Raw genomic sequence first — 22,846 nt, forward strand, 5'->3', positions numbered from 1 at the left:
ACTTATTGGAATGATTTTTTTCTGTTGTTAATGGTACAATGACGCTGAATTCTCAGTGATATTCCACTTGATTAATTTCCTGTCGTCACTAATAATCTTCTTTTGCAAAGACTCAATTGACGCACCATTTGCTATAAGTCGAAATCAATTAGTTCTCGAGTTAATTTTTTCCCTGTTTGCACATCGATTTATGTAACGGGAGGGGGTCAATAACGGTCAATTACCGAAAATTGATATGTGTGGAGAATGAAACGTTATGAACAGGTCTTATACTCAAATATTCCCCAAGTGATACGAACACGAGACAACTTTAAATATTGGTTAACACCAGTCAGTGACTCGGCGAAAGTGTGCGAACGCCTGATGTTACTTTTGTTTACTCAGTTTTATATCAGAATGGAAATGGATAATAATTTTATCATCAGTGTATAGATTCTTATGCTGCTTCTCGAAGAGTTTAAAACTTAGTGCCTTGCTTTCATTTCTTGAATTCGAATAGTCCCTCAACCAACAAAAACTAATCATCTGTATAACTGATAATGTTTCATATAGATAGGTTTTCATTAACAGCCAGAATATCAGTCACATGACGTTTCGTAATGGTCAGGGGTATAACGATTTTCTTCACTATCGTATTAGTTCTCGAGCCGGTCGGGATCAGAATCGAGATCGGCGAGTGGTACTGAAAGAGTATCGTTTGAGCGTGTTTTTAAAAGAGAACAATCGGTGATTTTAATTATTGAATTTATCGGAATATGGGGGTGAGGACTGCAGAAAAAACTTGCGAGGAAGTAACACAGGATGCGCTTAATCAGACAGGTTTGATAATTGTTGCAAAATTTTGAATGATTCATTGGAACTTCTGGCGCGTTGGAAATTCTGTTAAATAATTCTACTAGTTTTCGTCAATTTTTATGGCATGTACCACGTGGAAAATCCATGTGGAGAGTTTTTGGTGAATATAATATATTGTGTTACTAGTGCGTAAAGTTCCACTTCCCGAGTGGAAATTCTGTTCAGGTCTTGATCAGAAACTGATCAAGTCCGATCCGAAATTCTGATCAGGCGTGTTACGCCTCTGCCTTAGGATTTTCCACTAGGGTCGCTCTTGATTTTTTTATTAATCTTGATTTTTTTTAGATTTTTCCTAGATCTTTCAAACTTATCATTATTTCGATTTATGCTGGTGCGACGCGGTGGTTACGGCGCGCCGTGTGAAACGAAGAATTCAAATAGAATTGTTTCCAAAATATTTAGGGATGGAAGAGAAACAACGGATATCTTCCTGATGTCTTCTATTCAGGCCCAAAAAGACATCTCTTTTATCTCTTATAGATTCAGAGATATTGTGAAAATGAAGAGAACAATTTTTCTTCTGTTGTAGGTTTTGGAGTGTTCAATTTGAAAATATTCGCAACTTGTGCATTGATATGCATCAATGGAAGTCTTGGATTGGGGAATGTGGGGTTGATAATACCAGCAGCAGCGTGTGATTTCAAAATGTCGACTGTCGCCAAAGGATACATGGCAATGATGCCGGTTCTGGGTAAGAAGGTTTCATAAGTCCGGATAGGATCAGATAATTACTTCAATAGAATGACGAGACAATTCAAAAACACTAAAACAATGTTTGATAAAAAAATATTGGACTTTTCGAAGGCATTCACGCATGAAAATATCCTATAGGATTCCCCATCGGATTTTTCCCATAGGATTTCATATGAGATTTTCAATAGGATTTTTTATAAAATTTAGGAAGACCGTCATAAGGCTCATATATGACGCTTATATAACTTTCATGTGATCCTCATATGACCTTTATATGACCCCTATATGACCTCCATATCCCGCTTATATGACCCTCATATAACACTTTTGATCCTCATTCTGACCCTTATGACCCTAAATTTTATAGAAAACCCTATTGAAAATTTCATATGGATCCCATAGGAAAAACCTGATAAGAAATCCTTTAGGAAATCCGATAAGAAATCCTATAGGAAATTCTATCTAAAAAATCCGATAGGAAATTTTCGAATTCCCCGTAGGATTTCCAATAGGAAACTCTATATGATTTTTTCGTACGTGCTGTCAATTAAAAAACTCCGGACTCTATTAATAGTGCCCCGAAATTTTGTCACTTCACCTGAAAAAATAAGAATTGACTATGAACATTCCAGCGTATGCTTGTTATTTTCGGATTGATCAAGGTTCCCAACATTCAGGCGAACTACTAAATCGTTTCATAGAATGATGACGTTACAAAACCAATCCATTTTCTCTAATAGTATATTACGTTACAAGTATGAAAAAGGGGGAATGTTAGTACGAGTGGGGTAATGTTTTTAGGGAGAGTTGTAGGACACGCGCAGCCGAGCGATAGACGAGACAAGCCGAGGGAGCACGAGTCGAGCCGAAGGCTCGAAAGAAAAAATCATGAAAGAAAAATGAAATGAATCTGAGATGGTCAGGGTTTAAAACGGTCGAATTGACATGGAATGCCCCAAAAGTAAAATTTAATTTGACACGAGTACTAATTCGATTAAGATAACTCAAATTTTTAAGTTGTTCAAGTGTGGTTCTCGATTACTATGCTCACCCTGTAATTTTTAATTTCATATTTTCTCTTTGAGGACCGGGACAACATGAAATACTATCAGAAAAGACTATTTAAACTATTACATTGGAACAATTTAATTAAAAACTACTACAACTTTTTTGACACTTCAATTGGAAAAAAATTATTTTTTATTTTTTTCGGTGAAACCAGTCAATGGCAATGAAACAAAACCGACGAGCTGTGGCGTTTCCTTCATATAGTCAGCAATCTAGAGTTAAGCCCATTTAATCATTATTCCTCAAGGACTTCGCCTATTTTCCCTAGCAAAAAAAGTGTTCATTATTCAAGTCAGAAACCCTGATTTGATATTCATAGGATTGAATTAGGTCGAAAATTTGCTCATGTTAAGTGATGTTTGTCGACTTGGATCAAGCGTCTCCTAAAAATGGGACTCGTAACATAGAATATTTTTCATATTAGTAAGATACAGGCATTTTTTCATCAAAAAACGAATTCTCCTGATTTCTAAATTTTTATTTACTTCAAGGAATGGTGTTTGGACCGTATTGCTGGGCAACACTAGCAGAGATGAAGGGCAGAAGAATCGGCCTAATCATTTCCCTCATTTTTCACGGAGTCGGTGATATAACGGCCTCGGTCATTTCAAATTTCTGGGGCTTGTTAGTGTGCAAATTCCTCGTAGGTTTTGGATTCAGTGGACAATTTTCACTTCTGTTCACCTATCTGGGAGAATTTCAACCTTGTAAAGTTCGAGATCGTTTACTGGCATGGCTGGAGCTGCCCTGGGTCAGCGGGTTGCTCATTACTGCAGCACTTGGTTGGGCTATCATGCCTCTCAACATTAATTACGAGAGCGCAACTACAGGTTTCTTTTTCAAGTCTTGGAGCCTTTACTTATTGATATGTGGATCATTGTCACCAATTCTTGCCCTGTGGATTGTTTTTCTGCCGGAGACACCTAAATATCTTGCTGAAACCAGACAGCACAAGAAACTGCTGGAGCTTCTTGGGGATATCTATCATGCCAACACGGGACAGCCTAAGAAACAATATCTGGTAAATTGTAGTTAGTAAATTGTAGAATATTTCAACAATGAACGCAATGAACCCTGATCGGCCAAAATCAGAATTGCAGAAATTGTCCTCCAAATACCATTGAAATTCATTGGATTCATTGAAATTCATTGGATATTTCCCTCAATTTTTCCTGCATATCAACGATCGGAATCAGTTTTGCAGTAAAATTTCAATCTGCAAAAATATCCGATCATTTCGAAGGTCTTGGAGCATTATACCTGATAAATTTTACCGTTCAAATTTCGGTCAACTGAAATGTACTGTAAGACGAAATTGACGTTTAATATGTAGGTAGTCTGGAAAATTGTCAGAAAAATCATTGGTTGGATGTCATTTAAGTTGTATTATAATTTACCATTGATGACTAAATGGTACAATTCTAGTGGCTGACATTTGGATGTGAAAAATTATCACCAGAAGAAAAAATCGATGAAGTTAATATACTCCGAAGTTAATATGTGTAGTCTATTTTCTACTAAACTTAAACGTTTAGGAGTTCTTAGACGGGAAAAAACGACGAGTAAAAAAACAGTGGAGAAAAATGAGGAAATTCTTGCTGAGGAATTTCTATATATAGAATTTAATAGACTAAGTTGTGTAGAAAAATCATGAGTCCTTCGATTACGAATGATTGTTCATCACATCTGTTTCCACCCCAATTTTTTTCTGGAAGCACGTGTGAAAAAATTTCATTATTTCCTGGACGAATTACAGTGGATACTCCCTATCATTTCCCTTCTCTAAGATTTCAGTCGGAGAAGTTGACTTCCCCCACCATTAACAATCTGAGCATGTGTAAGTAGTATGTCCGCTCCTCTGCGCGACAGGAATGTGCAGTAGGACTACTGGCGATATGGGAGGATTGGAGCAGAGCGATTCTCTCTCTATCTCTGTCCCTCTTTTTCCTCAGTCAACTTATGATTTCCCGATTATTTAAGTCTTAAGGTATATCCCAAGACAATCGGACCCAAAAGTTAGTCCCTATGGGTTTCTGGAAAAAATTCGAAATAACTTAATTTATTGCATTCTCATAAGTTATTGAATTTTTTTATTCTCATGTGTTGTTAATGCAAGTAGAAATAACTGTTTGAGTCAAATAAGAAATTATTTGTTTATTAATTTTTTGATTCAAATAAGGAATGCTTTCACGAAATTCCCATTTTTAGAGCTGAATATCGCAGAAACTATGTAGTACAAAATTTTACAAAAATTCATCGTATCCGGAATTTATCAATCTATCACGGATTAGTTTTTAAGAACATCGTAAGAACCGTTTTCTTATAAGATGGAAAAATCGAGTTCAGGAGGACCCATAACCCCTGTTTGATTTGTGCCTCGCGTATTAAAAGCCCGCACTACATTATTTATTATCTCCGAAACTGTGTAGTACAGCTAGTTAGGATTCTTTTCAATAGCTAGGGTTTATAATAAATCCGATCTTAAGAAAAGCGTGTTTTCTAGGAATATACCTTAATCCCCGATCAATCACTCAATGAGCGCAGCGCCACGCATTTTGATTTTTTTATATTTTAATATGTTTCTTGACGCTTAAAAATTTTGAAAAAATTAGAGTTTCTAGTTCAATCCTTTTATTAAACGTTGGCGTTGTCCGTTTTTTCTCGAGAAATTTTTTTAGCTAAAAAAAAGAAAAGAAACGTCAAACGGACAGAAAAGCGGCGTCACGCCGCCCGGCACAAGTGAGTCCCTGTCGACCGCTCGAGCGGCAGTGTTGCTACATTCGCTGTCTTATTTGGAATGCGCGTATAGCGTTGAGCACCAAGGTGGCAACAGCGCGCTCGGTTTAACTCAGCTGTGCCGCGCTAACCGTGCGACGGATGAAGGTTGACGGCCGAGCGCGAGTGAGGAAGGGTTAAATTCGTGGAATCCCAAATTTGAAATCTTCGGGAGTACTCACTTTGATGAAAATTCAACTAAAATTGATGCAATTCGATAATAATATCGGAATTTTCGTCTTCCAAATTTGTTTCATGCCACAGGACAACATCAAAAAATTGGAAAATCCAGGTCTGAATCACTTAATAGCCAAAGCTCAAGAACACACAGTACCAACTCATAAAACCATTCGTCAAATGATGTCGCAATATATGGAGCAGACCAAGGAGATCATTAAACCTCCATACTTGAAGACAACGATTCTGATGTCTATAGCTTCGTACACTGTAACGGCTCCATATTACACGCTCATTTTTTGGTTGCCGGAAATATTTCTGAGGTATTCGATATTCGAGGAATTACATCCAGAGAAAACCGCTAGTGTCTGTACAATTTCGAACGTCCTCTACGCAGCCAATGCAACTCAAGTAAGAGAAAGATATTTATCCGAAGAATTTTTTTCCGCAACTAGAGAATAATGAGAATTGCATTTTTCAGAAAAAGGAGATGGATTATTCCGATTGTACTGAAGTACTCAGTGAAACTGTTTATTTTCATAATATGATTTTGGGTGCAACATCCGTTCCAGTTGCATTTTGGCTACCACTTTTTGTTGACAGATTTGGGTACAAAATACACTTAGGTAGATTTTCAAAATTATCTTTGCTGTTTATATGGAGGGTGTTTGATTCTAGTCAGTATTGTTTAACGCTTCGAAACTTTGTAAATTGTTTTTCCATTTCTTAATCCAATTCTATATCACCCGAAGTGTATTTTGAATTTTATCGTATAGTGAGATTTAGAACATTATGATTATCCCTAATACTATTATTACTATTTATTATTATTACTATTATTACTGTTATCGTTTTTTTACTCGTAAATCATTGAGCGGCCCTCGCGGGTTCCGACTTCATCTCGAAGACCGCCCAGCAAGTTAAGCGATACAAACTTTTCCTAATCGCTCTACAATAGTGCTCCCTGTCGGGTGTATGGCCGAGTGGGTAAGGTGTCCGCCTACAAAGCCAGAGGTCCTGGGTTCGAAACTCGGCACCGGCGAATTATTTCTGGATTATTTGATTTAGTCAAATAATATAAGGACACCATCAAGTATACGTTGTAACAATGAGAGAAACCCAATGTGTTAAGCATATTCGAATCATGTAAAAATACAGGATCTACAGTTCCACGTGTTTCGAGAACCTAACTGACTACAGTTGATTCTCACCTTCGAATTACTGTCGATACCATCGTAACCTATATAGGCTACAGAGGAAATAGTCGTGAGTTCGAACGACAATAAAGAGTCGCGAACCCGTCGCTAATGACCTAGCTGTCGATGCGACGTTAAGACCCAACAAACAAACAAACAATAGTGCTCCCTCTAACCAGAGGGTGAGCTCTGCTGCAGTCCAGAATCATGCTGCCTAAATAGACGGAGGAACCCAAGGATGGATGACAGCCTTTTGTTCTTATTATCGTTATTTTTTTTCCTGGTAAATGAGATCGCTGAGTGATAAAGCTGCCGCAACCAATATGTTCGCTGTTCCAGTGCTTCTTTACTCCTTTGGCATGCTCAAGTGGAGTAGAGATGAAGCGAAATAGCTAGACAGAGATACCCGCACGCTGATGAACATCTACAGGAGTCTGCATCTACGCTCTTCGTGTCCGCGGTTATATTTTCCGCGAGAGAGTGGGGAACGAGGACGTCTCAGTTTGGAGTCTCTTCGTCTTTCAGTCTACTCAGGTAGCATGACTCTGGACTGCAGTGGAGCTCACCCTCTGGTTAGAAGGAGCACTAGTGTAGAGCGATTAGGAAAAGTTTGTATGGCTTAGCTTGCTGGGCGGCCTTCGGGGTGAAGTCAAAAGTTTCCATTTTCACAACATTATTACAATGAATTTTGATGGGTTTTTTTGCTCAAGGTCTCAAATATTTTTCCTATTTTCAATTTCAGTGGGTGCTTCCTTATCAAGTGCGGTATTAGCTTTTGGTTTACTGATCGTGGAGACGTCGACGCAAAATTTGATCATCGCATGTTTATTTGAAGCACTGGCATCCGTGAGCATAACAATAGTACTCTGCACTGCCGTCGAACTTTATCCCACTCATCTTAGGTATAATGAAAATGTCTGTCAATGAACAGACGGAAGAGAATCACTTGACATTATTTATTGAACATTTATTGAATCTACCAGGGTTATTGCCTCTGCACTTGCTGCATTCGTGGGGAGAATGGGAGCTTTTGTCGGTATTTCAATGGTTGGTTATCTTATCGATGACTACTGTGTGCCCTTGATCTTACTCATTGGGTCGCATCTAGTTGGTATGTAATTACAAATATTAATAATAATGAATAGGTTTTTTTTTTCATATGAGTGACAATTTGATCGCTTCAAAGTTCGAGGAAGTTGACTCTCCGGCTATATCAACTGATAATAAGGTTATCACTGTGTGACTTTCATTGTACAGATTAAAAAAAAAAAAAAATTTGTTTTGCTTTTCTAAATTTACAATGTGGAATCATTAAGGGGCATCATCGGATTCTACACCAGCAACGTCGACGTCGTGAATCCTGATATCACTCTCTCATAATCAGAATTTTCAAATATCACTTTTTTATAATGTGATCTTTCAATATTTAGTTATTCATATGTTTTCAGTGGCTGGCATTTGCGGCATATTCATACCAATTCGCAAAACAAAGGAGGAATTTGAAAAACGAGAAAAATTGAAGGCTAAGTTGGCAGAGAGTACGAATACCCAACTGTGATGATTTCAAAAACTAATACCAGTACTATTTTTATTTTATGAATACATGTTATTTTTATACACTTATAATTCAACTCACTCCTGTTATTTGTATGGACATTCGAACTGGTGACCCTTTGTTTCTGACCCTTGGTTTTTGACTCCCATGTTCACTATTTGGATCCTTACTCTGACCCTTGTGACCCTTAATCTAACCCTTATGGGCCGTATTTGCACCCTCACTCTGAACCTTAATTTGACTCTTGTGATCCTTAATCTGATACTCGTGACAGAAACCCGGATTGAAAAGGAATTCGCGTCTTGAGGAGGTCTGTATGTAGAATTATTTGACGGAACAAAATAATACGCAAAATTTTGATGACATTTCGATTGATGATAGTACTAGGAAACAAAAAAATAGAAGACAATAGTCGAATAAGGATGAAAAAAAGGAGAATGCGTTCGGAAGCAAATTGCTAATTTATTACCAACAATAACTATACTCATTTACGAAAAATTATCTACTTGTTTGACTCAAACATTCTGACCCTCCCTATTCGTTGTCAGAATTCTCGTATTTTTATGGAACATTCGTTGTTCATAAGGTAAGTGTACGTAAAGTAATTTACGACGATTGTGAGCGTATAATTTACGCATCCGAAAGCGTAACAGACGACTTTTCAAAAGTAATTTGTTTAGATTTTTCTGTGTGCAGTCAATATTCAAATAACTAACGGTGGAGAAAGGAATATGCCTTATCCCTTGCCTTTTGTAGGGAAAAATGGTGGAATTTTTTCGTCCAAATCCTCTCTTGTAAATCTCAGTCGGAAATGCTGAACCATTTTGTTTGAAGAGCTGAGAAAGGGCTACCAAAGAAAATCGAATTAGTTTTGTGTAATTACTTTGTTGAACCATAACGGAATTTTAAAGTCAATCCGCAAAGGATGAGGAAATTGATAGCAAGACAGAAAAAGATACCGTAGAAAATTGAATAAAATTGCTGAGACAAAAACGTGAATATCTTGAAAACTAGAATCGACAAAGTGGTTCCTTCTCATGCGGACGTCCACAACTGATGAATGACTATCAGCCAAAGAAAGAATTGCATTTTATAAACTGCCCCCAAGAAAATGTGACGTATTCGCAAAGAAAATAAACAAAAACTAAGGATTATTTTCTCGTTTCGAGAAAAAGAGAGACCACGGCAATATAAATTTTCAACGTTAAATAAATGTTGTGGCCCTGAAAAGGGCCGATTTTTATTGAGTCATTTACGAGCTGCTCTTCTCCGTCTTTTTCGGAAGGAGAACAGCCTGGATGTTGGGGAGGACCCCACCTTGAGCGATGGTAACTCCAGACAACAGTTTGTTCAACTCCTCGTCGTTACGGATGGCCAACTGGAGATGTCTTGGGATGATTCTGGTCTTCTTGTTGTCACGAGCGGCGTTGCCTGCCAACTCGAGGACCTCAGCAGCCAGGTATTCCATGACTGCGGCGAGGTAAACTGGAGCTCCAGCACCAACACGCTCTGCGTAGTTTCCTTTACGCAGGAGACGATGAATACGACCCACTGGGAACTGAAGGCCAGCCCTGGTAGAGCGAGTCTTGGACTTTCCCTTTACTTTTCCACCTTTGCCACGGCCAGACATGTTGCAGAAAATTAGTTCAACGTTGAGTCACTGAGAGAACAATGGAGAATGAGTTGAGCTCAATAAACTCGCCTCTTTATAGCTTCGCACGCTCACGCCACCGAGCCAATCGGAACAGTCAGCGGAATGGACGCGCGCACGGCTCCTCCGATTGGCTCGGCGTCGTGTGCGCCGATGCTACTAACTCAGCGACGATTCTAACGCCACTCACATTTTTACGGTACTCTCTAGTCTGTAATAACTGTACTTCAAACATCATGCCGCCCAAAGCCAGTGGTAAAGCCGTGAAGAAGGCTGGAAAGGCCCAGAAGAACATCACCAAGACCGACAAGAAGAAGAAGCGCAAGAGGAAGGAGAGCTACGCCATCTACATCTACAAAGTCTTGAAACAAGTTCACCCTGACACTGGAGTTTCCAGCAAAGCCATGAGCATCATGAACTCATTCGTCAACGACATCTTCGAGAGAATTGCCGCTGAAGCTTCACGATTGGCTCACTACAACAAGCGTTCCACCATCACATCTCGGGAGATTCAGACGGCTGTTCGTCTCCTTCTCCCCGGAGAGTTGGCAAAGCACGCTGTGTCTGAAGGCACCAAGGCTGTCACTAAATACACAAGTTCCAAGTAAAGTGGAACAACACTACAATCGGCCCTTTTCAGGGCCACAACATTTTTATAACGTTGATAATTCAATTAGTTCACTTATATTATCTAATTATTACCATCAGTGACCCGGTTATGGAATCAGCGTTACATTTAGCCGAAAAGCCATGAGATCCTGTACATTTACTGTAATGAACGAAGGTAAATGGAAACTATGGACTATACACTTTCTTTGAAGCTAAATATATCCAATCATCTAATATTCATACTTCTTAGTTATTGAAACAATACGATCCCATAACTGGGTCACCGACGGTATTGCCATGATAATTTTCATCATGGTCATATATTACATAAATTATTATTATATGAATTTGCACTCTTATATTCATAAGGGGCGTTATTATTTTCATTTTAAAAATAAAATCTGTTTCGCAATTTCCGTCTTATAAGAATTATAATATAAGAATGAGTTAAACTTGATTTGTACGGCGCGGGTTCTAAAAGAACACTGCATATATAGTCGTGAGGTCACGTGACGTTTCTGTTGCAGTTGCTGCGATCGATAACCTGACAAATATGTATTAAAAAACAATTTGTGCACAGCACTTGTTGATTATTCGTTTTCAATAATAAGAATTGCGTTGCTAATTTTCTTTGCCATTTTCTTCTTAATAATAATAAAGTGGGTGTGTTATGTCGTTTATTTTATATAATATATTTTTATTTTTGAGGTTATGTAGAGGGTACGCAGATCCAATAGTGTTACGAATTACTTGGATATATTTATTAACGTATTTATTATGCTAAGAATCTTTAATTCAGCGGCATTGGAATTTTTTATGTTATGAATAAACAATATAATGTTCATTAACTCACCAAAGTTGTATAACGTTTCAATATTTGAGTTTATAATTTTATGCATCTCTCATTTGATTCCAACACAAACTTTGTCTTTGGTATGAAGAAAAATTAAAAATCTAAATTACACTAGTATAAAACAGGTTCATTTAACATAATTATTAATGTGCGTTGTCTTTCATTCCCAAGTAAATTCAGTAAATATTCAATTACTATTATTATAGCATAATGAAATACGATATAGCGAAGATTTAATTTCTACGTGATAAGAATGTGGTGGCCCTGAAAAGGGCCGATTGTTTTTTGTTCCGTAAAGTTGAGCTTAACCTCCAAATCCGTAGAGAGTACGTCCTTGACGTTTCAGAGCATAGACCACATCCATAGCCGTAACGGTCTTCCTCTTGGCGTGTTCGGTGTAAGTGACTGCATCACGGATGACGTTCTCAAGGAACACCTTGAGTACACCACGAGTCTCTTCGTAGATGAGACCAGAGATACGTTTCACACCACCTCGACGAGCGAGACGACGGATAGCTGGCTTGGTGATTCCCTGGATGTTATCACGAAGTACCTTACGATGGCGCTTGGCTCCTCCTTTTCCCAATCCCTTTCCTCCCTTGCCGCGACCAGTCATTTTACTTTAGTTCAAAGAACACGTCAAGACTGAATAAACTAGCAAAAGCTTGTGATGCTTTTTCGACGAATGGTCGTGGTTTTATAGACGTCGCGTAGCGCGTTCTCCCACCACTCGGAAGTGCACCAATGGCGTGTCGTCAGTGAGGTATCCCCACTTCACTCTACGAACCAATCACAGCCACGTACGGTGTTATATATATACCGGGTTGATAACTCGGAACTTTACTGTTTTGCTGCAAACTTTGAAAGCAAGTCTCTGACGCAATGGCTCGTACCAAGCAGACTGCCCGTAAATCTACCGGAGGAAAGGCTCCCAGGAAACAGTTGGCCACCAAAGCCGCTCGTAAGAGTGCGCCAGCAACTGGAGGAGTCAAGAAACCCCATCGCTACAGGCCAGGAACCGTAGCTCTCCGTGAGATCCGTCGTTACCAGAAGAGCACTGAGCTCCTCATCCGTAAACTTCCATTCCAACGACTTGTTCGTGAGATCGCCCAGGACTTCAAGACCGACCTGAGGTTCCAGAGTTCAGCTGTAATGGCTCTTCAAGAAGCCAGCGAGGCTTACCTCGTTGGTCTCTTCGAAGACACCAACCTCTGCGCCATCCACGCCAAGAGAGTGACCATCATGCCCAAGGACATCCAGCTGGCTCGTCGTATTCGTGGAGAGAGAGCTTAAGTTGTTTCAACTTAAAGTAAAACAAATCGGCCCTTTTCAGGGCCACAAATTCATTTCAACTAGTAAAACAAAATCGCTAAATCCTAATCCATTTGAGAGAGAAATATAACGTACATGAGAGAGATTCCAACAATAAATTGAATGGCTGTATTCATCGGCAATTAAGTAGTGATTTCAATATTTACGCAAGTGTAACCGCACTTGATACAATTCAGCATTTTGAGACAAGAAATTCCGTAGTAACACCCGATGGTAGTCAGTGATCCAGTCATGAAATCCGTAAGAAACGGGACCCACTTATAATTTTTAATAATTTAGAGGCATTGTTGAGTGGATGTTTTTCGCTTCAGAGAAAGTGTACAGCCCATTGTTACCATTTCAACAATGAGTTTGTTCATTTCTATACGAGAGTTTCCGAGTTCAAATCTCGATCAGGAAAGTGATGAGATCTGACTATTTGAAATCCTAATTATATTTCGCGTCATATTGAAATCGAGTCAGAATAATGTCAATAGTAAATAAAAATTACACAGCTACATCAGTAAATTGCCATCCGCATTTCAAGCCATAAAAAGGATTAAGGAATATTTCAGACGTGGATTCATTAGCGATCGAGAATTATTACGTTTATAAATAATTATTGGCCCTGAAAAGGGCCGTTTGGTTATGATCATGGTTGAATTGAATTGGTATATTCAATTCACTTCTTCTGGGCTGCTTTCTTAGCTGCTGCTTTGGCTTTTGGAGAACCAGCATTCTTCGGTTTGGGCGCCTTGGGTTTAGCAGTTGGTCCTTTTGTAGCCTTCTTCGCCTTCGGGCTTTTCGGCTTGGCCGCAGCTTTCGCTACCTTCGGCTTCGCGGCTTTCTTCTCAACTGCTGGTTTCTTCGCTGCTGCTTTCTTCGGCGAAGCTGTTTTCTTGGCTTTCGGTTTTGCTGTTTCGGTTTTCTTAGCTACCTTCTTGACCGCAGTCTTCTTCGGTGATCCTTCCTTCTTGGCAGCCGCCGGTTTGGATTTTGGCTTCGAAGCGTCGGTCTTCTTCACTGCGAGCTTGAACGATCCAGACGCACCATTTCCTTTGGTTTGCACAAGAGTTCCAGCAGTAACTGCGGACTTCAGGTACTTCTTGATGAAGAGTGCGTGCTTTGTGGTGTCGATCTTGTAGTTTGCAGCGATGTACTTCTTGATAGCCTGGAGAGATGATCCATTGCGCTCGGCAAGGGTCTTTACAGCGGTATTGACCATGTCAGAGGTGCTGGGATGAGTTGGTTTAGGCTTTGGGTTTTTCGCCTTAGTTGCTTTCTTGGCAACCTCTGCCTTCGCGGGGGCAGGAGAACCCGTTGCCGAAGCAACTACTGGTGACGCAGCTTTGTCAGTCATCGTAAGTTCACGTTTACAAATTGAAATATTTTCAATCAAACAGAATTATTCTTATGAGAGCGCCAGGATCTCGGCGGAGTGACTAGGAATTTGAGCGCGGACCATGGAGACAGGCCCGGCGATACAGACACCGCAACCTCGCCATCCCAATACTGCAAACGGTGTCTTATTCTTGGTAGTCTAATTTTTTTAGGGTTGTTTTAACAACAATAACACTTTCTCCAGCATTACATAATCTTTAGAAATGTCTAATTAAGCTATAACATTTTAGTTTTCATTCGCGGTATTCGAGAATGATGAACAATTGCTCGAAATGTTGCTCTCGTACTTACGGTGTTTCGGGTGCTGCTGCGTTTAAACATTTGTGGAATAAGCAATCTGTGTAATTTTGTCATTTCAGCATTGTGACAACATGCTATGATGATTAACGAATGTAGAGGATACTCAAGTTTTCAGAAAAAATGACAGTTGATACGGAATTTTGACGCGTTAATGTGTCGAGTCCGACCAGATCGAAAATGCGCATTTAAGGAGATATTGCGTACAATATGAAGTGAGAAAATATAGAAGAGTAAAATACAATCTTGATAATCAACCTATTTTTTAGTGTAATACCCTTTCTAGTAGTTATGGAATTCGATTTTACAATTGGTTTTCGGTACTTCATGGAAACACCGAATGTGAAGAGGTGGAATGCTGCGCGTGATAATGTCAAAGCAGAGCATCCGTTTAGTTGGGTAATTTTATTATTTAATATCAATGTAATGATTTCATTATTGTTATATACGAGTCGTTACAATTTTTTTTCGATAACGTTTTAGGGTCTTAATTCATTTCAAAAGAATTTTTTTTTTCAGAATGAATTTGAAAACGGATTGAGTTTGTTACGCGTGTATCAGAAGAATCGGTTTGGAAGGAAGGTATTCGTCTGGTTACGAATAATGCGATGTTTTGTCATTTGCAATATCTTTTTGTGATGTAATATAGATTGGTAAGATATTGCGGTAATTTTTAGGGAAGTTTTCCTTCTTCTGTAGGTAAAAAACGAACTAGCGTGTAAATGTAAAGTGTAGAAAATCGCTCTGACGGCCATTTAACATTGGGCGTTAAAAAAAATCGTCGATAACGGTAATTTTGTGAGTGACCTGACTATTTGTGAAGAAAACCGTCATTTTGCATCACCATGAGTCCGAGTGGCAGCTCATTGATTTGAATGAAGTTTTCAGAGTTTTATATTTCTTTGGAAAAACCGAACGAAGGCGGTTCGATCACTGGAAAATTAACCGCATATGATCATTGTTATTTTAAAACTTGAATTTGAAACGGAGATATGTGAAATATTGGGTAGAATCAACGTTACATGAATGAATGTCCGTATATTGGGTGTAGATTTCGATTCACATTGGGTGATAAATTTTTAAGGATGTCAATCTGTTGATAAAGAGCCCGTTTCGGTGGCTAAATACTTTGAAAATATGGAAAACAATTGTGGCTCATATTCTAAACTAAGATGATGGCGTGAAATTTTAGTATACAACTTTATACTATTATAAATTGAAAAAAAAATCAACAGAATGTAAGTCGTGATGTTGACATTCTAAGCGAGTCAAATGAATATTTAATTCAATGCAAAAATAACATGTAAAATTGAGTATTTCTTCGTAAAAGCGTTTGGTGGCCCTGAAAAGGGCCGATTGTTATTATTGAATGATTTAAGAGCTGCTCTTCTCGGTCTTCTTGGGAAGGAGAACAGCCTGGATGTTGGGGAGGACGCCACCCTGAGCGATGGTGACTCCAGACAACAGTTTGTTCAACTCCTCGTCGTTACGGATGGCCAACTGGAGATGTCTTGGGATGATTCTGGTCTTCTTGTTGTCACGAGCGGCGTTACCTGCCAGCTCAAGAACCTCAGCAGCCAGATATTCCATGACTGCGGCGAGGTAAACTGGAGCCCCAGCACCAACACGTTCTGCGTAGTTTCCTTTACGCAGGAGACGATGAATACGACCCACCGGGAACTGAAGGCCAGCCCTGGTAGAGCGAGTCTTGGACTTTCCCTTTACTTTTCCACCTTTGCCACGGCCAGACATGTTACAGAAAATTAGTTCAACGTTCAGTCACTGAGAGATCAACGGAGAATGAGTTGAGCTCAATAAACTCGCCTCTTTATAGCGTCGCACGCTCACGCCACCGAGCCAATCGGAACAGTCAGCGGAATGGACGTGCGCACAGCTGTCCCGATTGGCTCGGCGTCGTGTCAAGTCAAAGTGCAGTCACAGGACAGTCGTGGAGAGACATAAAATCGATAATAAAAAAAGTCAATGCGAGAATATCAATCTTATATCCACTCATATGCAGGAGCAGCTATGTATATTTATTTATACATTATTTCTAGTGTATATTTTCTCCAGTATGACCTGCAAACATTAAATCCATTCAGAATATTATAATTCCTGTTAAAAAAATCGAGTGTATTGGAATTTTCTTATATTACACAAAGTAATAAAAGTTTTTCTGAAGCCTTAGTATTGTAAACATGCATTCACATGTTTCTCTTTTTTGCAATAATAAAAACCTGCGTATTTCTCTCACACTTTCTTACGTGTTAATAACAAAGTGGGTATTCTATTCCGTTTATTCTTCTCAATGTAGTCTGTTTGTGAGGTTATGTTCGTGGTTACGGGGAATGTACACGGGTAGAATGACTCAGATGCAATCATTATTGATAGATTTGTTAGGGAAAGAATGTGGGTGGCGAAGAATTCTTGCGTTGAGTGTAATTTTAGGTGTCCTTAAGGCCTTAAGGCCCGGCCTTAATAACCAATATAATATTCATTAATTCGATTTAACTGTTGAAAAGTATTTTTTGCTCTTTTTTTTGGAATTCTTTACATTCGTTCAGCAGGAAAAAAACGTATTCAAGTTGGAATTAAAGGGCATTCAATAATCATTATTAATGTGGGGTATTTTCAATTAAGGTCAAATTCAGTAATTACTACTAGTATTACTTCGTCATTAAATGCTTAACCCTTAAGTGGTCATAGCTCTTCACCATACTGAGTTGGTCATATGGTAAGAGAATCCTTGCTCCATGTATTTTACGACTTCATGGAAATGGAAATAGAAGAGAATCAGATCATCTCATAGCTGTAAAATTTTGAGGTTAAACATGGAGATTTTCAACGGGTCGAGTATTTACATTTATTATACCATGTTCAATGGTTCCGTTTGTTCCGGGAAGTCCACAATCTGACGGTCACGAGTTTTCAGAAAGATTGTAATAATTTATACGTGCAAGTCTGGAGCGAAGATGACAATGTGGTGAATATATTCGAAAGCAATTATACAAATTTTTATGAATAACTTAGAAAGTTTGTGTCATTAACTGAAAGGTTACAAATATTTAGCGAAGATAGCATTTCTGCGTAATAAATATGTGGTGGCCCTGAAAAGGGCCGATTGTTTGTTTGTTCCGTAAAGAGTTGAGCTTAACCTCCAAATCCGTAGAGAGTACGTCCTTGACGTTTCAAAGCGTAGACCACATCCATAGCCGTAACAGTCTTCCTCTTGGCGTGTTCGGTGTAGGTAACTGCGTCACGGATGACGTTCTCAAGGAACACCTTGAGTACACCACGAGTCTCTTCGTAGATGAGACCAGAGATACGTTTCACACCACCTCGACGAGCGAGACGACGGATAGCTGGCTTAGTGATTCCCTGGATGTTATCACGAAGTACCTTACGATGGCGCTTGGCTCCTCCTTTTCCCAATCCCTTTCCTCCCTTGCCGCGACCAGTCATTTTACTTTAGTTCAAAGAACACGTCAAGACTGAATAAACTAGCAAAAGCTTGTGATGCTTTTTCGACGAATGGTCGTGGTTTTATAGACGTCGTGTAGCGCGTTCTCCCACCACTCAGAAGTGCACCAATGGCGTGTCGTCAGTGAGGTATCCCCACTTCACTCTACGAACCAATCACAGCCACGCACGGTGTTATATATATACCGGGTTGATAACTCGGAACTTTACTGTTTTGCTGCAAACTTTGAAAGCAAATCTCTGACGCAATGGCTCGTACCAAGCAGACTGCCCGTAAATCTACCGGAGGAAAGGCTCCCAGGAAACAGTTGGCCACCAAGGCCGCTCGTAAGAGTGCGCCAGCAACTGGAGGAGTCAAGAAACCCCATCGCTACAGGCCAGGAACCGTAGCTCTCCGTGAGATCCGTCGTTACCAAAAGAGCACTGAGCTCCTCATCCGTAAACTTCCATTCCAACGACTTGTTCGTGAGATCGCCCAGGACTTCAAGACCGACTTGAGATTCCAGAGTTCTGCTGTGATGGCTCTTCAGGAAGCCAGCGAGGCTTACCTCGTTGGTCTTTTTGAAGATACTAATCTCTGCGCCATCCACGCCAAGAGAGTTACCATCATGCCCAAGGACATTCAGCTTGCTCGTCGTATTCGTGGAGAGAGAGCTTAAATTTTTTCAATTTAAGCAAATAAAAACCGGCCCTTTTCAGGGCCACAAATTAATTCAAACAAGTAAAACTGATTATCGTGAGTTATGACTTATGTTACCGGAAGATTTAAAATTTATTCCTCGACAATGAGCTGAATATTGACATTCAATAAATTGTAATCAGGGTTAAAACGCACTTTGGAAAATATATCCAATATTATGTGATCCCTTTCAAGGAAATCCATGTCAATGAATCTATGGTAATACATTCTAATTATGACTACAGGCATAGGATTATCTGTTGATTGTTACAATGTGCATACCTACACCTGTAGTTTTAGCTATACTTACACGTGTAGTTATAACTAAAAATATGTCTATAGCCCTGACTTGGACACGAACCCACCATGCATCTCCTGATTAGTACACTGTTAGAAATTTTTTGAAATTTCATGGAAGATATTATAGGAAATCTCATGGGATAGTTTCGGTACTGTACATAATTAAATTATTCTTTACTAAAATACTATGATTTCCGAATCACTGGCATGCTATTTACTGAGTTGATTTTTTACGGGTTATCATCAGGCTATCGCATTCAGTAAGCTATAGTCGCGTTCGGAGATAGTTTTCGTTAGCAATTGAGAATTTTTACGTTTATAAATAATTGTTGGCCCTGAAAAGGGCCGTTTGATTATAATCATGGTTAAATTGAATTAGTATATTCAATTCACTTCTTCTGGGCTGGTTTCTTAGCCGCTGCTTTGGTTTTTGGAATAGTAGGCTTTTTCGGTTTTGGCGCCTTGGGTTTAGCAGTTGGTCCTTTCGTAGCCTTTTTCGCCTTAGGGCTTTTTGGTTTAGCCGCAGCTTTTGCTACTTCCTTCGGCTTGGCAATCTTCTTCTCAGCAGCTGGTTTCTTCACCGCAGCTTTCTTAGGAGAAGCTGCTTTCTTGGCTTTAGGCTTTGCTGCTTCGGTCTTCTTCGCTGCCTTCTTCGGTAATCCTTCTTTCTTGGGAGCTTGGGCCTTGGGCTTTGGCTTCGGCACGTCTGTCTTCTTCACCGCGAGTTTAAAGGATCCAGATGCACCACTTCCTTTAGTCTGCACCAGGGTTCCGGCAACAACTGCTGATTTTAGGTACTTCTTGATGAAGAGAGCATGTTTCGTGGTGTCGATCTTGTAGTTTGCAGCGATGTACTTCTTGATAGCCTGAAGGGATGATCCATTACGCTCAGCAAGAGTCTTGACAGCGGTATTGACCATGTCAGCTGTACTCGGATGAGTTGCCTTAGTCTTTGAATTCTTCACCTTTGGTGCTTTCTTGGCTACCTCTGCCTTTGGAGGAGCAGGTGAACCCGTCGCCGGGGCAACTACTGGTGACGCAACTTTATCAGCCATCTTCAATTCCACGTAAAAAATTCAAGGGTCTCAGTTTGACTGGGTTATCCTGATGAGCGTCAGAGACTCAGGCGGCGCGACTAACATTTGAACGCGGACCGTGAAGACAGGCCTGGCGATTCTGACACCACAACTTCGGCGTCACAATGCTGCAAATGGTGTCTCGTTCTTGCAATTTCAATTTTTTTAGGGTTGCTTTAGCAACAATAACACGTTTCTTACACTCGCATTATCTTTGCAAATGTTTAACTTCATTGCAGGATTTTATTTTTTCTCGTATCGTTTAATAATGACGCACAATTACTCGCAATGTTGGTCTCGTCCTCACGGTATTTCACGTGCTGCTGCGTTTAAACATTCATGGAATAAACAATTCGCATAATTTCGGCGTTCCATCATTTTCATTACATGCTGTGATGATTACCGAATGTAGACAATGCAGAAGTTTTCATGAATAATGATAATGAATGGGGAATTTCGACGAGTTAATGTATCGAGTCCGACCAGGGCAGAAATGTACATCTAAGGGAGTTATTGCATATAATGTGAAGTGAAAAAATGTCGAAGAGTGAAATATAATTTTCCAAATTATTGCATTTGTTTGTATGGTGCTTTTGCTAGTTGACGTGACAGTTCATTTTAGTATTAATTTGCGTCATTTCATTGAAATCTGGAATGTAACGGGATTGAATACTTCGTATGTCAAAGGCATACGTAGAGCATAGGTGTTTTCGGGTGAATTGATTATTATTATATACATGTTATGTTTTTTTATAACATTTTTGGATTTCAATCGGTTGTAAAATGGTTTTGAAATTTTTTTTTTCGCAATGAATTCGGATAAGCCATATCGAAGGAGAGTTGGTCACGCGTGCATTGGAATCATTTCTAAGGAAACGGATATTGGAGACGAACATGTTATTTTTTAAATTGAAGTAGAGTAATGCTTTGGCATTTGCGATATTTTTTACGGTGATATATAAAGGTTTGTAAGTTTCTAGCAAATTCTTCAGAGGTAAAAATGCCAGGGCAGTGGCACGGCCCAGGACTCTGTCAGCCGGATGATTAAGTCGTACAACGGCTGTAGTCGAAGTGATGATGGAAGATGTGATGTATGCATAATATTTTTGTCAAGCATTAAAGTTTATTTTACCAGAGAACTAGTTACGTATGTAGTTTTAGTCATGTTCGTTAACTGCAAACATTATTGTAAGTAAAAGTAAATAAAAATAACATTTATTCCTCTATTCGCGTGGCGGTCTATAATTTATTGCTGGGAAGAGGGAAACAATTTTTTAATGCTTGTGGTTCATTTTATTCCAATTGGAAATATACGATTTTTTTAAAAGCAAATGGAGAAATTCCTTCGTAAAAATATTTGGTGGCCCTAAAAAGGGCCGATTTTGTTTGAATGGACAATGATGGATTTACGAGCTGCTCTTCTCGGTCTTCTTTGGAAGAAGAACAGCCTGGATGTTGGGGAGGACACCACCCTGAGCAATCGTAACTCCAGACAAAAGCTTATTCAACTCCTCGTCGTTACGGATGGCCAATTGGAGATGTCTAGGAATGATCCTAGTCTTCTTGTTGTCACGAGCGGCGTTGCCTGCCAACTCGAGAACCTCAGCAGCCAAGTATTCCATAACTGCAGCCAGGTAAACTGGAGCTCCAGCACCAACACGTTCTGCGTAGTTTCCTTTACGCAGGAGACGATGAATACGACCCACTGGGAACTGAAGGCTAGCCCTGGTAGAGCGAGTCTTGGACTTTCCCTTGACTTTGCCACCTTTGCCGCGACCAGACATGATGATAGAATGAAAATTTAACGTTTACTAAAAGCAGTTCTCCGGTAGAGAACTGAGGTTTTAATATTTTTCGGACGCTCCTCGCCATTTATATAGCCTCAGACGCGTGGAGTACCGAGTCAATGCGCGCGCATCACCGTAACTGAGTGTAGCTGATTGGTTCGGCGCTGTAGACGCAAACTGTATTAAAAAAAAGGGCTTCTCAAGCGAAATTCAGAGTCCACCTCTGTTTCTCATACCGTGAAAAGTAAAATCTTACGACAATGCCACCCAAGGCCAGCGGTAAAGCTGTGAAGAAGGCCGGAAAGGCTCAGAAGAACATCGCCAAGTCTGACAAAAAAAAGAAGCGTAAGAGGAAGGAGAGCTACGCTATCTACATATACAAAGTCTTGAAGCAGGTGCACCCTGACACTGGAGTCTCCAGCAAGGCCATGAGCATCATGAATTCATTCGTCAACGATATCTTCGAAAGAATTGCTGCTGAAGCTTCACGATTGGCTCATTACAACAAACGTTCAACCATCACTTCTCGGGAGATCCAGACTGCTGTTCGTCTACTTCTTCCAGGAGAACTGGCTAAGCACGCCGTTTCGGAAGGCACCAAAGCCGTTACCAAGTACACCAGCTCCAAGTAACTTGGCTGACGAAAAAAAAAATCGGCCCTTTTCAGGGCCACAAAAATTTTCTAACGTTGACAATTCAATTAGATTACGCTTGTTATTTAATGGCCTCCTCTTTACTATTTACATATGTTTAGAGGATATAATACATGAATTGACTTAGACCTTTCAGTACAAATGAAATGAAGTAAGACAACACGTAATTCTCGGTCAGGGATCGAATTAGAGAATTTATAATTTGATTGTATTTATCGGTGGAAGTGTCGATTGCCAAAAACGTTGGAATTTTAACACTTAAGTGGTTGCATCTTGAGAGAATCTCCACTAAACTATACGCTTCCAAGGCTGTAATCCAAGGCTTATAGAATAGAGCAGACAGGTTAGGCCAGTGTGAATGAGAGGCAGAGAAGCGCGATCATTCAAGGGCTGAGGACAAGTGAATAATTCAGGATTTGGATTAAATGCA

At 39.7% G+C, this 22,846-nt stretch overlaps 11 protein-coding genes across 11 annotated transcripts; 4 read left to right on the plus strand and 7 right to left on the minus strand.

Moving 5' to 3' along the window:
* Positions 1 to 541: 541 nt before the first annotated feature.
* On the plus strand, positions 542 to 8,418 carry LOC107035515 (synaptic vesicle glycoprotein 2C). Its single transcript, XM_015252966.1, has 8 exons — positions 542 to 819; positions 1,385 to 1,546; positions 3,108 to 3,637; positions 5,656 to 5,979; positions 6,050 to 6,194; positions 7,507 to 7,666; positions 7,748 to 7,875; positions 8,213 to 8,418. Exons 1-8 carry the CDS (start codon positions 756 to 758, stop codon positions 8,320 to 8,322), a joined length of 1,623 nt encoding a protein of 540 aa, XP_015108452.1. The 5' UTR covers positions 542 to 755; the 3' UTR covers positions 8,323 to 8,418.
* Positions 8,419 to 9,541: 1,123 nt separating this feature from the next.
* Positions 9,542 to 9,980, minus strand: LOC107035516 (histone H2A-like). Its single transcript, XM_015252968.1, has one exon. It carries the CDS (start codon positions 9,947 to 9,949, stop codon positions 9,572 to 9,574), a length of 378 nt encoding a protein of 125 aa, XP_015108454.1. The 5' UTR covers positions 9,950 to 9,980; the 3' UTR covers positions 9,542 to 9,571.
* A 200-nt stretch (positions 9,981 to 10,180) lies between these two features.
* LOC107048914 (histone H2B) lies at positions 10,181 to 10,610 on the plus strand. The gene has a single exon (XM_015272360.1). It carries the CDS (start codon positions 10,207 to 10,209, stop codon positions 10,576 to 10,578), a length of 372 nt encoding a protein of 123 aa, XP_015127846.1. The 5' UTR covers positions 10,181 to 10,206; the 3' UTR covers positions 10,579 to 10,610.
* Positions 10,611 to 11,691: 1,081 nt separating this feature from the next.
* Positions 11,692 to 12,089, minus strand: LOC107035422 (histone H4). Its single transcript, XM_015252800.1, has one exon. The coding sequence runs from the start codon at positions 12,046 to 12,048 to the stop codon at positions 11,737 to 11,739; it is 312 nt and encodes a 103-aa protein (XP_015108286.1). The 5' UTR covers positions 12,049 to 12,089; the 3' UTR covers positions 11,692 to 11,736.
* Positions 12,090 to 12,290: 201 nt separating this feature from the next.
* On the plus strand, positions 12,291 to 12,750 carry LOC107035420 (histone H3). Its single transcript, XM_015252797.2, has one exon. The coding sequence runs from the start codon at positions 12,315 to 12,317 to the stop codon at positions 12,723 to 12,725; it is 411 nt and encodes a 136-aa protein (XP_015108283.1). The 5' UTR covers positions 12,291 to 12,314; the 3' UTR covers positions 12,726 to 12,750.
* Positions 12,751 to 13,372: 622 nt separating this feature from the next.
* Positions 13,373 to 14,142, minus strand: LOC107035419 (histone H1). The gene has a single exon (XM_015252796.1). The coding sequence runs from the start codon at positions 14,101 to 14,103 to the stop codon at positions 13,426 to 13,428; it is 678 nt and encodes a 225-aa protein (XP_015108282.1). The 5' UTR covers positions 14,104 to 14,142; the 3' UTR covers positions 13,373 to 13,425.
* Positions 14,143 to 15,781: 1,639 nt separating this feature from the next.
* Positions 15,782 to 16,226, minus strand: LOC107035421 (histone H2A-like). Its single transcript, XM_015252799.1, has one exon. It carries the CDS (start codon positions 16,191 to 16,193, stop codon positions 15,816 to 15,818), a length of 378 nt encoding a protein of 125 aa, XP_015108285.1. The 5' UTR covers positions 16,194 to 16,226; the 3' UTR covers positions 15,782 to 15,815.
* A 1,320-nt stretch (positions 16,227 to 17,546) lies between these two features.
* Positions 17,547 to 17,941, minus strand: LOC107035423 (histone H4). The gene has a single exon (XM_015252801.1). It carries the CDS (start codon positions 17,901 to 17,903, stop codon positions 17,592 to 17,594), a length of 312 nt encoding a protein of 103 aa, XP_015108287.1. The 5' UTR covers positions 17,904 to 17,941; the 3' UTR covers positions 17,547 to 17,591.
* Positions 17,942 to 19,225: 1,284 nt separating this feature from the next.
* Positions 19,226 to 19,993, minus strand: LOC107048965 (histone H1). The gene has a single exon (XM_015272446.2). It carries the CDS (start codon positions 19,953 to 19,955, stop codon positions 19,290 to 19,292), a length of 666 nt encoding a protein of 221 aa, XP_015127932.1. The 5' UTR covers positions 19,956 to 19,993; the 3' UTR covers positions 19,226 to 19,289.
* Positions 19,994 to 21,342: 1,349 nt separating this feature from the next.
* LOC107048966 (histone H2A-like) lies at positions 21,343 to 21,800 on the minus strand. Its single transcript, XM_015272448.2, has one exon. It carries the CDS (start codon positions 21,758 to 21,760, stop codon positions 21,383 to 21,385), a length of 378 nt encoding a protein of 125 aa, XP_015127934.1. The 5' UTR covers positions 21,761 to 21,800; the 3' UTR covers positions 21,343 to 21,382.
* A 191-nt stretch (positions 21,801 to 21,991) lies between these two features.
* On the plus strand, positions 21,992 to 22,430 carry LOC107048968 (histone H2B). The gene has a single exon (XM_015272450.2). The coding sequence runs from the start codon at positions 22,024 to 22,026 to the stop codon at positions 22,393 to 22,395; it is 372 nt and encodes a 123-aa protein (XP_015127936.1). The 5' UTR covers positions 21,992 to 22,023; the 3' UTR covers positions 22,396 to 22,430.
* The last annotated feature ends 416 nt before the right edge of the window (positions 22,431 to 22,846 follow it).

This window comes from Diachasma alloeum, unplaced genomic scaffold, assembly GCF_001412515.2.
Source record: "Diachasma alloeum isolate Michigan unplaced genomic scaffold, Dall2.0 Dall_scaffold_00198, whole genome shotgun sequence".
Classification (NCBI taxonomy): domain Eukaryota; kingdom Metazoa; phylum Arthropoda; class Insecta; order Hymenoptera; family Braconidae; genus Diachasma; species Diachasma alloeum.